The 14180-nt window shown below is 44.1% G+C and overlaps 1 protein-coding gene across 5 annotated transcripts in view; it reads right to left on the reverse strand.

The window, feature by feature from the left end:
* Nucleotides 1-14180, reverse strand: part of brip1 (BRCA1 interacting helicase 1) — a 46474-nt gene that overhangs the window by 181 nt on the left and 32113 nt on the right. The window contains exons 27-28 of one of the 5 annotated variants that reach the window (XM_062473420.1): nucleotides 1465-1564; nucleotides 566-1112 (exon numbers count right to left, since the gene is read on the reverse strand). The exons of 3 other annotated variants lie outside the window; for them this stretch is intronic. In XM_062473420.1, coding sequence (XP_062329404.1) covers nucleotides 1508-1564 — 57 coding nt within the window. In that variant the 3' untranslated portion in view covers nucleotides 566-1112; nucleotides 1465-1507. Of the gene's footprint in view, nucleotides 1-565; nucleotides 1113-1464; nucleotides 1565-14180 lie in introns of those variants that run through there. One more of the 5 variants, XM_062473421.1, reaches the window with a different exon arrangement.

Raw genomic sequence — 14180 nt, forward strand, 5'->3', positions numbered from 1 at the left:
TTGTAATTGAGTCTAACTGACTTTCTTGTAAAGTAAGGAAACAATATAAAATATAATACAATTACGAACACTAATGTTCTCTGTATGTATTGTTTCATAAAAGACAACCTAAAGGGACATTCCAAAGAACTTAAGCTTTGAGGGACAAAAGTTCATTTGCCTATTTCATTTTTTTTTTCTCATGCAGATTACCTTTGGCTCTGGCTAGCCTTAATAAAAAAACTCCAGCAGACATATCTAAATTTATGCCATCTAACTTTCCACATAAAACACAGTGTATCTCCATTATAGAGAATCCTGGTCTGAGCCCCTTGCGCAGTACAGTGTATCTGTGGCCGTATCTATCTGTGAGAACTGGGGGCCCAGGTCCATCTGGAACTCATTGGAGAGAGCTCTGACCGTGCCTCTTTCCCCTGCACTACACGGCCCGTCCCGATGTCGTCCCATAATCCCGTCTGAGAGCCGCCTGGAGTGGGCGGATCTACTCCGGCCCCCTCTTGACGGGCTTAACTGGGCCGCCTTGTAAAAAATTTTTTAAAAAAAAAATATGTGGCTGGATCCTCTCCCTCACCCAGGCACTCAGAAAACACACTTTAAATACTTGAAGAGGGATTTAATATCAAGTCCATTAGGGCTTTTCTGGAGCCCTGTAAATAGTCAATTAGTGGAGGATCCTGATTTGATCCACATGCGGCAAGATCCGTTGCAAAAGAGATAAAAGTGCAAAGAAGGGTTGGTTGGTGGGCTAGCGTGTTTTAGGGTGTTTCATATCTGTCACCCCATGGATGGGTGATACTGAACCACAAGTTAGGGAGGTGGATCTGAGAGGTGGCAGAGGACAGTCCCATATCCTCTTCTTCCTCACCAACCACTGTTTCAATTCAACACAATCCCACCTGACTGACCTCTGCCAGGGGCCACAGGAAGTGCAGCAGAATGGGAAGGAGTCAAGGGAACTCTGGACTCCCCAAAGAGGTGGGTCAGGCTGTGAGAGAATGGCTGTGAAGGGGGTTCAGGAGTGAGGCCAGAGGGGGGGTTGTGGGTTCAACTCTCTGGTGGTGGGACACTTAACTGTGGCGGTGTCCCTTGATCAAAGGTACATCTGGTTGGCTCTAGTAAAAAAAAAAAAAAAGTAAACCCTGTTATAAAACTGGTCTCCCACATTAATGGCTTTGGATAAAAGCATCTGTAAAAATTAATAATTATATTACAAGAACTCCTTAGTAAATCCCATTTGGAAGACATTTCTGGATGGATTAAAACATTTTATCTGTCAGATTGAGTCGGGTCTAAGGGATTGATGAATAACGTACACTGAAGGCAACGGAACACAAGCCAACAAACAAGCACAAAAAGAACAAAAAACCCATAATGCTCCAGCACTGTGCCTCAAATTGGCTTTCAAACCAATCAGAGCACAGCAAATGTAACGTGAAAGAAGGGAGTTCCCATCCAAATCCATACCTCAGTGAAATATGCACATGTTTTGGGGGAAAACAGGGTCTCATTACAGAGGCTGTTGTGGTAGAAATGCTGGATCTTTTGATGACTCCAGATGCATGGTCTGCAAATGACTTCATGTTAGTATTGGTAACTCTGATTAAAGCCAGAATGGAGTTAACTGTATTTGTTTGTGAATATATATATATATAGTATAAGTATACTTAAAATATTTACAGTATATGTTAGTTACATATACAAAAATATATATTCATACATATATATACACACACACACAATACACTTTGTAGGCATATGCATACAGCACTGAAAGGGTGCAGTGAAAACACATTATTTTCCTGAGGCGTTTCAAGCGTCCTCTTCCTCTGCCTCTCAAACTGCTGGCCACTCATCCAATCAGCAACTGTTGCTGTCTCCAGAGGCCAACCCCTTCCTCCTCTTAGCCCGAGCCGTGATAACAACAGTGTTCATGCCGACAAGGAACACTACAAAAATGACTCATTCAGTGTCAGAGCTGGTAAGTTTCTCTCTCACGCACAGACACTGAAAAAGACAAGACACAGACAAACCCACTGACATACACACAACCCTTTGACAAAACAAACAAGCTAGAGGCAACATAAGAAACTTAAGGCTGTCACATCGGGTGCACTTAATTCAGCTTGGAAGACCGCAAAGTAACAACGACAGAGGTGGAAATAGTATATACAGATGGTTACAAAATCTTGCACAGCTCAGAGTGCCTTTAACAGATAGCCCCTCCCTCCTTCCCTCCACAACCCTAACCCCCCCCCATTCTCTTCCCACCGCCTCGTCACTACTTCTTCAGGTTCACTGCAGACCAGTGACAAGATTCCCTTTACATGCTGTGAGTGAGACACTTTTTAGAGGCAACAGGGAAATTCCTGAGACAGCCTTCTTGTTCTGTGGAACAATACCACAATCCCTTTAAAGGGATTATGCGTTGGGTTCTGTAGGTCCTGTGTTGATGCTGACCTATGTGCAGGAGATAGATCCATCACAAACGTGCCCGGCTCTGTTTATTTAATGCAGTGACAAATGAACTGGCACCAGCTGATGCACTGGGCTAGGGGGAGGGAAGAGGGACAGTTCAAAATGGCCTACATTGGCACTCGCGGCTGTGTTGTGATGAGGAGTGACATCAGCGAACACTTGCATGTTAGGTATATGGACAGCACAGTGACTGAGACAATGAGCCTCATGGAGCTGCGTAGACAGCCTGGAGTGCCCGTTCCATCTTCTGGACAGAGAATGCAATTGCAGGCTGAAAGCAGTTTGTTCGTGTCTCGTCACATTCCATGGTTACGATGTATTAGAATTCCAAACCTCACAAACCTTGCCACCATCACATATACAGTAAAACGTGCCCTAGAATAATAGGGAGATTATATCAGTCATAATAGAGAGAAAACGGCTAAACATAATGAGGGACAATTCTTGAGGTCAGATTACTGAACAGCTGTGTCTTGTTTAGACACCAATCACCTTTCCTATCCCCTTTGCTGACAAAGACCTGGTGTACAGAACACTTATCTGATCTGGATTATTAATATCCAAACCCTTTAGTATTACTTCAATGTAAAAGAGGGAATTTCCACAGCTTGGAACATGGAAACCAGATTCCAGAAATGAAGCGATCCTTCTAGAGTTGCCCTTCACATCCAGCTCAGGGTTAGGCCCCAGCAGGTCAAATATCTGGCTGGTCATGTCAGCAGCAAGGACAGCCCTAAAGTCATGTTGGCTACAGTACAGGATGCCCATGTTTTCGGCCTAGCGGGACATCTTGGACTTAAGGAAATATCTATGGGATTACCTCCAGGGAAGCGTTTGCAAATCTCCTGCTAAGATGTTTGTCCTCTTTTAAGTCTGAATGAGCCTCCTGAGCTGGCTCCTTAGAGCTTCACCTCCGGCCGGTGCGGTGCCCCCGTCCAGATCAAGTGTTTAGTTCGACAAATACGGCTTAAGCAGGGGGATCGTCTACCTGTGATTGACAGGTTAGCTCAAGGAGACACAATCCTCCCAGAGGTGATTATGTGCCTACAGAAAGGCAAGGAGAGGCTCACATTGCAGCAGTGTTTGTTATTATGCACGCGTAAGTCGTACACAGCCCATAATGCCAATTAGAACAAATCGAAGTAAGACAAAGGTAGAGAGGATAAGCTTTGCAACAACCACATCTACTTGTTAGGGTACGTGGTAACTCACAAGTTCTTTGTACCTACTCACGCAACAACAGCTTATGTTCTGGAAGAATTGCGTTACTGACTAAAGGGATAGTGAGGTCACATTCAAACAGGTCTTTTCAGGTCATTGCTAAAATAAATTTTCAACGTAGCAAATAAACTGTGGGTCGTACCTCTGGCAACATCTCTAGAAATAGGTGGATATATACTACTTCAATATCCCAATATTTATTTTGTCTAAAAATCCCTCACACCTGGACAGCCACCTCTCCCTTGTGCTTAATTCCACTGGTGTGCAACATACACAGCTAAACTATAATCACATACAACAACATAGGAACTGCTGCCTATACAGTTTGGAACCACAATGTTGTTACTAACATAATAACTGATATGAAATTAAAACCTGAATGCACACTGGTCTACAGGTCGCTTGCACCACACAGTGGAACATTCTCCAGACCATTACATGAACCACAAAGTTGTTATAACAATCAAGTCCCAATTAATAAAAAGTGGCGTCCTTGAAACAGATGTGACAAGAATGAGTGGGTGGCTTTTCCAAGAACTAAGTCTGTGAGTAACTCTGCCAAGCTACCTCACAATGAGTGCTCTAAGTCCAGGTAGGAAGGCAAACTTGCGGATTTAGGTCGTCAGCTCAGGCTTCAAAGAGTCTTATCAGGTGATTTGCAGCTCATCCCTTTGTGGCTCAGGCTGAAAAGTCCTGCAATGACCCCCTGATGACCCATCACGTAAAATCTGGTTGTGTGTTTAACTTTGCCTGGCCAGGCCATCTCAATAAACAGCATGCAGAGGTGGTAATAGTTACTTGTATCTGTCAAAAACCGACTGATCTAACATTTCATGAGTTACCGGGCAACCTTATCCTTGCCTTGGGTCTAAAACAAGCAGATAAGATGCTATCCATGTGTGTATGTGTTATACTTGCCACCTACACGTGGTATGTGTTGAAAGATGGAGCGTAGTTGCAGATAAGAGTCCCTGCTTCATGCCTCAGGAAGGAGTGGTACAGATGACACTTTCAAGAGCATTCACATGGTGCTCACATGAACCAAAGCGGCACCTTGTGCAGTGGCGATCAAGTGATCAGACGTCTTATCTCCACTACCAGGCGTTGTGAGGAATGTGCTGAACGCGGACAGGGTAGAAGCCCAGTGCACGTGCGCTAGTGTCCATGTGAATGATTGAGTATGCATGTCTGTCACGTATTACCAGTGTAAGTACACGTATTACTAGTGCAAGTAATAAGTGGACAGGTGGGTTCTTTCAGATCTCAATATGTGCTGATGGTCTGTCCTAAACCCGAGTGACCTCTTGAGAACATGAGAAACAGTCCCCGCTGTCTGATCCTCCAGCTGAAGTGCATTGCATCATTTAACCATGGGTTTCTTGAGCAAAAGCCAAATAAAATGGGTGATTACAATTAACCAAGCCCTGGAATGGTGGGCAGTTTGCATCTCAATAATGTGAATCCTGCCCCTGTATTCTGAACCTGCCATGATACACTCGTGTCTGATGTGAAAAGATGACACCTCCCCTTCCTCTACCTATGTCAGGGAGTCAGATGGCTGAGCGGTGAGGGAATCGGGCTAGTAATCCGAAGGTTGCCAGTTCGATTCCCGGTCATGCCAACTGACGTTGTGTCCTTGGGCAAGGCACTTTACCCTACTTGCCCCGGGGGAATGTCCCTGTACTTACTGTAAGTCGCTCTGGATAAGAGCGTCTGCTAAATGACTAAATGTAAATGTAATGTAAATGTATTCCCTACAGGCCCCACTCCTCCCAAAATATTGGCTCTAATTTGCACAATTACAGCTGATGGGTGGGATAGCATCTCAGGCTTCCTTCTAGCTTTAGGAAAACATCCGGTTGCCAGCAGTGGCATCACACTTACAGACCAGCAGCAACAACCATGGCACTAAAAACCCTTATCTTACCTTAAGGCTCAAGTTAACAACAGCTTTATGTTTAAGTAAAACAGTGAAAAGGAATGGGTGTATTGCAAAAATATATATTTCTCATTAACAAATATAAATGTTTGTGTAAGACATTGAGGATCTTCTTTGGAGTGCATGCAAATGTAAGGGTGTACATCTTTGTGAGTGTGTCTGTGAGGATACGGTAGCAAGGCTCTAATCTTTGATTGCCGAGATAGCGCTCCTACGCAGCCAGATGTCCGTATCACAACCACTCATCTCACACGAACCAGACAATGACTGCAAATCTCTGATGGCACAAACAACTTCCGAATATCATTATGGATTCGGGAAATTAAGACAGCATGCCTGTTGCAGTAAGTGGGCGGACAAGTAGGTGGACTGGTGCTCATGATGTATAATGTGTGTTGTGTTTCTGTACGTTTTTGTGTGCGAGTTGACCAGAATGAGATTGGGGGCGGACAGACCAATTTCATGGTGGTGTCCGGAGGTGCCAGCCTCCAAGCCGCCTCTTCAAGTGCACTGATAGCTGTCTGCCTGGGTGCGGAGACGGCACAACAGATAACAAAAGGAGTCAGACAGGACACATACGTAAACATCCAAATCTAAATAAAGGCAAAAAGTTGTTTGCTGAAACGTGTGTCTGTATGGTCCGAAATCTCCAAGTAAAACACGGCTCTTATGGTGTACATTCAACGGAATCCAATTTCCAGCCAGCACAAAATGTATCACTATTTTACAATGGATACACATAAATGTGTGTTGCACCTAAATCAAACTGACAGAATGAATTGGGACAGTGAAGCATGACCGTACACTTAGGGCTAGTCCTTAATTAATGTGTTTTTTTTAACGTGTAAAGCAATAGCCACACCTTACTATGCTTATTTTCCCATTTCCATTTAAGTGGTTGTTGAAAGAACCTGGGATGGGGTTAGATGAAAGGCACCTGACGACCAGGTCAACAGAGCACACATTAACCATTTATCCATCACAAACGCAAGCCGCAGAGACCCAGCTTGACACACGGGGCTGGAGGGACGGTGGGTGGGCAGATCTCTGGAGAGGGAGAAAAAGCTCTCCGTGAGCTGCGTGTACAGAGGCTGCGGCCTCGACAACCTGCCTCTCCCCTCCCATGTTTGCTCTGCAGATTATTCTCTGCCGCAGTCCATGTTTGTTTCACCACTATTTGTGTGAGAATGTATGCCAAATGGGTGTAAGAGTGCAGCTCTCCTTTGTTGGAGTGACAGCCTGTGTATTCTGGGGGAATCCCTGTCCTTTCTCTCCATGCATGCTTCAGGGGTTGAGACCCATAATAGAAAAGTTAAACATAAAAAATAAAAAACCCGTCATTTCAGTTAAAGCACTTCAGCAAATAAGACCCTTATATGCCATCTCTGTAACTACTGGTATGTGATACCGGGATATGAATAAATAATAAAAAACAATTATAAATATTAAAAAATTTAAACACCTCTGAGGACCAATACAAAATGTGGTTCCCTGTTTGGATTAGTCAAAGTTAGACCAACCAGCAGTACTGACACACCAAGGAGGAGGTGCCTTTATGACTCACTCCTAGCGTGACAACCTATCATTAGTAATTCTCTTTTGTCACTTAAGCAAACAGGAACGAGGACCAGATGATAGAAATCAAAGCCGAGCAAACACCACTTCGAGTGTGAAGGGAGACACAGCGCTACCGATGTCACCACTGGCACCCTGAGCAAACCTGGCCTCGATCCCTCAGAACATGTTTTTTCCTGACGGGAAAACTTTGCATAGTGACTGATAGTTACTGGTGAGAGGCAACATTAGACTTAGCCAGAGCTGCGTTTGCCCATGAATCAGCACACTTTGAGGAGGAGTTTGTGTTCCCCTATGTTGTTTTTTCCTCCCCCAGGTTGTTTCTGGACCTCTTCGAGACTCCAGTGCCCCCCTATGTCCATGTTAACTATTTACACTTAGAGACTCAACATTCTGGCCATCTTATTAGCCTGTTTCAACAGTCTCCAACCACTTCAAGACTAGAAAATTCATCCCCATTCAGATTCAGAGGATGCAGGGCAAATAAGATAGTAAAATACAACATTTAATAAAAAGAAGAATGGTTCAGTCCATGTTTGCCTCTCAAATCTCTGTAAAAGCGTAAGCTTCTCTTCAATTTGAGCAGCTTTGTTGAAGTGAAGTTAGAAAAGAAACAGCTGTCTCTTCATTGTCATGGAGGAAGATAGCCCTGTTCAAACACTCACATTGTGAGACGTTGTGGGTGGAGAAAGACTGGAGAGTATCATAGTATGAGGACGGAGGTGCAGAATGTGAGGCAAGAGCGCCCTACACTGTCCGTGAAGGGGAGGGACAACGTCGGATGTGGTAACAAACTGCCGAACTAGGTTAATGAGACGCAGCGAAGCGCACCGTGCTGCTAAAGATGTGTCTGTGACACCGTAGCCTTGTAGAAGGACAATAATTAGGCTGACTCCTAATCAGCGCATGCATAGGCCCATATACACTCAGGCACACACAAAAACAAGCAGCCGCGACCCTCTGGTCTGAGCTGCTAATTGGACAAATAACTGTTAGGAGCACAGCAGGGCTTTGTGGGGCTTTGGCAGCCCAATATCTAGGTCACGACTGAAAGCCAATGGGACAAGACAACAATGACCCTAAAACTGTCCAGTAAACACGGATAGTGTAATTGTATTGTACTTTATTCAAGTCAAAACAAGTGCAAACAGTAGGCGTACATGCCCCCAAAGCAGTTCTACATTGCAATTTTGAGCCACCCGTTTGTTTGAGAGAAATGTTTTAAATAATGATTTATGATACTGAGGCATTGGAAGGCAGTTTCACATCGGGTGTTTCACAGGAAAAAGACCTGGTAGGGTTGAGGCGTACGCGGTCCAAGTGACAACAGGTTCCCAGTATGTGTGCAGAGTGAAGATAGAAACCCGTCCAAAAGCACTGCTGGGAAGCCTCCATGGTTCTGCGTGTGTTTTATACGTCTACACAATATATATCCCGTGCGAGACTCCCTTAAACCAGTCTTTGTGTTGCTGTCAATAATCATGTTTACCTTCTCATTAGCGCCCGGCTTTAACTGCTGCCGGCTCTGTACTACTCCACTGCCACGGCTCACACTAGCAGCTGATGAATGACTCCTCTGGCGCTCAGGGATCAGTGCCGGCAGCAGTTACCGACATGTTCTCTGTTCTTGTGGACACTCTTTTCCTCGGCCCTCTTCTCTTTTTTTTCTTCAAAGTTTAACCGCGCTAAAGCAAAGATTGACAAAGAGAAACATAAAGTGTGTGGAATGGGGGATGGAGGGCTATATATGCTACAGGCCCAAGTCTGCACTGCCCATTTTGGCCATTGCCCCTTGCCCCCACCACCTCACTTCTAAGACTAAAAGAACACCATAATCTACACTACACCTCACACTTTGGATGTCATGGGGTGGGGAGGTTAGTTTTCATGACAGCTTCTCTGCTTAGAATGCATTCTGACAATTGGGCGCATATAAAAAGCATAACAGTTTAATCTGATACGTGCCGACGACTAATTGAGCGGATGGAGAGGCAATAAATGTCTAAAGGACAGAGAGCTTTATTCGCACGCATTTACATCAAAAGATGGGCGGGCGGGCAGGCAGAGAAACTGACAAGCCAGATGGGACTGTGTGTGACGAGGAGAAAGAAGGTGTGAAAAGACAAGGGTCTCCATCACGCTCCAAAATGAAGCCTAGGCCTAAGCTCTCTATATCCGGCAAAAGGCAAAAGCCATAGCCCGTAGTCATTTTCTCCTCACCCTATAAAATAACATTCAGTTCTTCAGTAGAAACTGAGCAGGCCAACAAAGACAGGGATAAAAATCCAGAAGGAGAGACTTAACTGGGGATTAGGTATGCAATACACATTGACAGAGTTGTTAAGCAAGCAATAAAATCAGCGGAAAACCAAAAAGAAATACAATGCAAGAGTGCAATATAACATTTATATTCATTGTCAGAAAAAAAGTTGTTGTGAAATGGAACGACAACTACAGGGATAGACTGACCTCTGCTGGCCAACATCTAAAGCAACTTCCCAAACTTGAGCCCAAAAATACAAACGCAAACTCTTAGGTGTGTTACTAATTAAAACCTACCCTCTTTGTTTTCATAATATTGTGTAATCTAACTGGATCAACACTCTATTTGACAAATTAAATTGTTTAAGAATGTAAAACAATATCACTTGACAGGGATATATTCAAATCACTCAAGTTTGCAAGTGTTTTCATACAATCAAAATCCTCGACAGTTGCCACTATAGTACGTAAAACAGGAACACACGCGCGTGCGCGCGATTGTGGGCCTTGCGTTCATCGTGTCACACAAAGTCCAAGGGCCCCGTTTCTCTGGTCACATTAAAAACACAACCGCTGCAGAGAATGCAAATAGGAAGCTGGGCACGGAACGGAGGACAACAATGGATCTGACGAGCACCTTGATGTGACACCTACCGCAGAGCACAAGTCTTTGTGCAGCGCCTGGGTGCAGGACAAGACAAGGAATGGAGGAAAGTGGAAGGACAAAGGCGAATCCTTCTGCTGCTTTTGTCAAGAGCGGGTGGCAATGTTTGCTTTGGAGGTGTTCTCCCGGTCGCTACAGCGGCTGTACATGGTGGGGACGCCCTGGGTTATTGTCTACTGACACGAAACAGGGAGGGAGGGAGGGAGGGATGGAGGGAGGGAGAGAGGGAGAGAGAGGGAGGGAGGGAGGGAGAACACACCGATGTGTGAGTAGAAATCTCTGTTGGGCAGTTGCCATGGGGTGAGGTTTTCTTAAGAATGACACCAGCACTGTCAATATACACACCTAATAATAATAATACATTTTATTTATATAGCGCTTTTCAAAGTTCTCAAAGTCGCTGTACATGGTTAAAATGGTACATGGTTAAAATGGTTGGGTGCAGTCTCTGATCCAGAGGGAGGGAGCGGCGAGGTTCGGTGCTTGGTCCTGAGTGGGGTGGACAGGAGGTTGGCATCAGAGGAACTGAGGGAGCGGGAGGGAGTGTGGTGGTGGAGCAGGTCGGTGAGGTAGCGGGGGGCCTGGTTGTGAAGGGCTTTATGAGTGAGAAGAAGGATTTTAAAGTGAATGCGTTGTGGCACGGGGAGCCAGTGGAGGTTCTGGAGGACGGGGGTGATGTGGTCACGGGAGCGGGTGTGAGTGAGCAGACGTGCGGCGGAGTTCTGGATGTGCTGGAGTTTATTGAGGATTTTGGATGATGAGCCGTAAAGGATGCTATTGCAGTACCACCTACCTAGCATCCAACTGCGGCCCCGTTCTAAGGTTCCCTTGTGTGGCATCGGAAACAAGGGGTTTGACCGAGACATTTTTGCATCACTTTTCATGCATGCCCTCAACTGTCCTGAGCCTACAAACCACCTACATCTACAAGCACGTTATATCTGAGGATCTACAAGACGTATCACAGGATGCGGGTGGAGAATCACCACAGGAGGAGACCGCACAGATTCCTCTCTACGTCTGATTTCTGTAAATTGCTCATGTTCTATACATGTAGATTTCCCCACATTACCCAATGCTCTCCCTTCTAGACACAGATACTACCACCAGCAGATGGTATGATGGGACGTATGTTTATCACACGTCCACATCATCATCTTTGAGTCAACACATGCAAAAATAATAAGAGTTCCACACAGCGACAAAGAACCTGACAGGCCTGTCCATCCACATCTACTGTGAGCTTGTGAAGCGCCCGAAAGCCTAGGACAACTCATCTGAGTGCTTATTTGCTGACACGCCTACATTCAACTAATACTGTAAGTAAAATCACATCACATATTTCAATTCTCACACATTAAGTCGAGTGTTATGACATAGACATTTGTAAAATAATTTTACTGTATAGTATCGTATGACTTAGAATCCCTCTTTGAAGTTTGGGCCAGCAAGTGATGCCAATATTCATTATGAAAAGAGAAAGCTGCTGACTACACAATGGGAGACACAACCCCAGCAGAATCAACCTGTTCAAACAGTCATGGGTGAACGGTCTTCTTCATGATGAGGCGTGTCCACCTACTTTGAGGCTCTGATGAGTCAGGGCAGGCTCTCCATATATACTATGGTGTAGGTCTGTGTGTGTGAGCGTCAATGTTTAATTTTCTCATCACCAGGTCTTAACTACGGTCTGTCTGTCAGCGCTCAGGGCTCGTTCTAAGAGGCTGGAACAAAAGAGTTCCCCCCTAATCATCACTCTGCCCAGTTTCCCTCTGAGCTATGAAATGTGTGCTTGAGAGAGAAAAAGTGCTTTGTGGGAGTGTGAGAAGAATGTAGGAGTGTGAGTTCTTATACAGTACACCACCTCTTATGAGAGGGTTTGTACTGTTTGTGTGCAGGCTCCACTGTGTGTCAGTAATCTCCAACTTCTAAACAAAAAATGTTTACCATAATGAGTCAAGTCTAAATAGCTCTTACTTTATAAAGGCTAACTTAGCCTAGACCCATGAGCAAGTGGAAAATTGCTATCATTTTGTTTTCTATCCTCATGAATATGTTGCAAAGTAACATGATTTAGCTGTAGTTATCATTGAGTATTATTGTATCCTAAAATATAATAAGAAAAACCCACAGAATCCATCGTATTTCTCAACTTCATTTCCCCTTTAAACAAACACCTGTGGGCACTTCACATGTGGACATTACTCACTGACCTCTTGAAGCTGTGGAGTGGTTTGACACACTGCAATTTGGCACTTCCAATATTTACACAATCCAAGACCACCAACAGCGCCTTCCCTCATCCCACTTCCAGTTTGCCTTACATATAGCTAAGCTTTAAATTATTGCTGAGATTTAATGATTAGCATGATTATGACATCCAGAACTGATTCCACAAAGTTGTGACACATGACTGATTTAATAATATATTCATTTAGAAGAAGCTTTCATCCAAAGCCAATTTAAACCTGTGACCTTTAAGTGCCTACTGACAGCCCGGCATCACCTATATGGGTGCTTCACTTTAGGTATAGATTCGATAATCCAGTAAATCCAAACCTGATAGACCACGAAGGACATATGTATTTATTGCAGAACAGACACTAATTAGGTTTGGCCCAAGAAAGGTACATTCATTGCAACAGTCAACTAATCACAACCCATATCACCTCAGCACTGTCAACCAATGATACATTTAGATCCCAGCCCCAGTTGTGATGAGTTTAACATTTTAAACACTTAGGAATAAGCAAAGAGGATATAAAGTGTGCACAGGGTGAAAGGGAGTCATACAGTGCATGCACTGCAGGTGATGTTATGGTGGGGGCCAGAGCACTGAAACACAACTCCTGCTTAACCGTCCACAGCAGTTAGGTATCAGCAAATCAACAAAAATGTTTCACTGTCCCAAGAGCCTGGTACGTACTCGTCTGATTTACAGACATGCTCAGTTGTGGGATCTCCTGGAAGCGAGAACATATATTCTCTTGTGATACCTGCCGGGACTCTCGCCATCTTCACACAAAGCCACACCATCTGGCTCCCAATAACTTACCACCTCAGAGCAGGGAGGGGAAGCTATCAAAGTAACATGCTTGATCCCCCCCTCCCCCTCCTCCCTCTAACAGGAGTCAGTTAAGGCTTAGTCTGGGATTGTTGCTGCTTTCTGTGGATCCTAGAAACAGACACTCCATTCTGATGTTAAAGCGGGCCCTGCCCAATTTACCTGGTACTAGGATGAAACCAGAGTAGCTATGAAGGACATAAATGTCCAGACTTCTCACTGAAGCCAAACTCTGATCTATTTAAAGAAAAGCAAAAGTTGCCTTAAAACCTTAATTACATGGGATATTAAGACTCACAGAATTGGAAAGCATGCAAGTCATAAAGTGCAGGTGATATAATGTACAGTATATATTTAACATATCTAAAAATCAAAACCTTTCAAGAAAGATTTCACGCTTGAGTGAATTGAGCTAAATCTACCTTAAAATGACTTTCTCAACTAGGAGCAGTTTAATTGCATTGAAAGACCAGTTATGGATAATGGAATAAGCTGTTTATTCATATATTTCCATTTGAATATAAATATATTATTCATTGAGTCATTTCCCAAATTCAAACTCTAAGTGACCATATTTATATAGATGTTACATTAACAATTTTCATGAAATCTAAATGTTTCCCAAAATTTGAATATCATAACAATTTGAATAGCAAAATGGAATATAGAATTAGAACAATAGTAGAACCTACTAAGGTATATAAAATCCTCACTTTGAAAAAAAATCTCAGTACAACTGACAAAGTCTTGCAGTTAAGATGTTTATTGGATCCCAGTCTTGTCTGAGTGCCCCTACCATACGGTGGGAGATGGTAGAACGCAGGGCCGCGTTTGTGCAATGGGCAGGAGGGGCTGCTGCCCCGGGCCCCGGCCACTAGGGGGCCCCGGCACGGGAGATAAATAAATAATAATAATAATAATACATATTTTTGATGCATTTACCCAGCTCTAGTGAAGTCCACGTTCTCTTATTGTCACGT

This window comes from Osmerus eperlanus, chromosome 11, assembly GCF_963692335.1.
Source record: "Osmerus eperlanus chromosome 11, fOsmEpe2.1, whole genome shotgun sequence".
NCBI classification, from domain to species: domain Eukaryota; kingdom Metazoa; phylum Chordata; class Actinopteri; order Osmeriformes; family Osmeridae; genus Osmerus; species Osmerus eperlanus.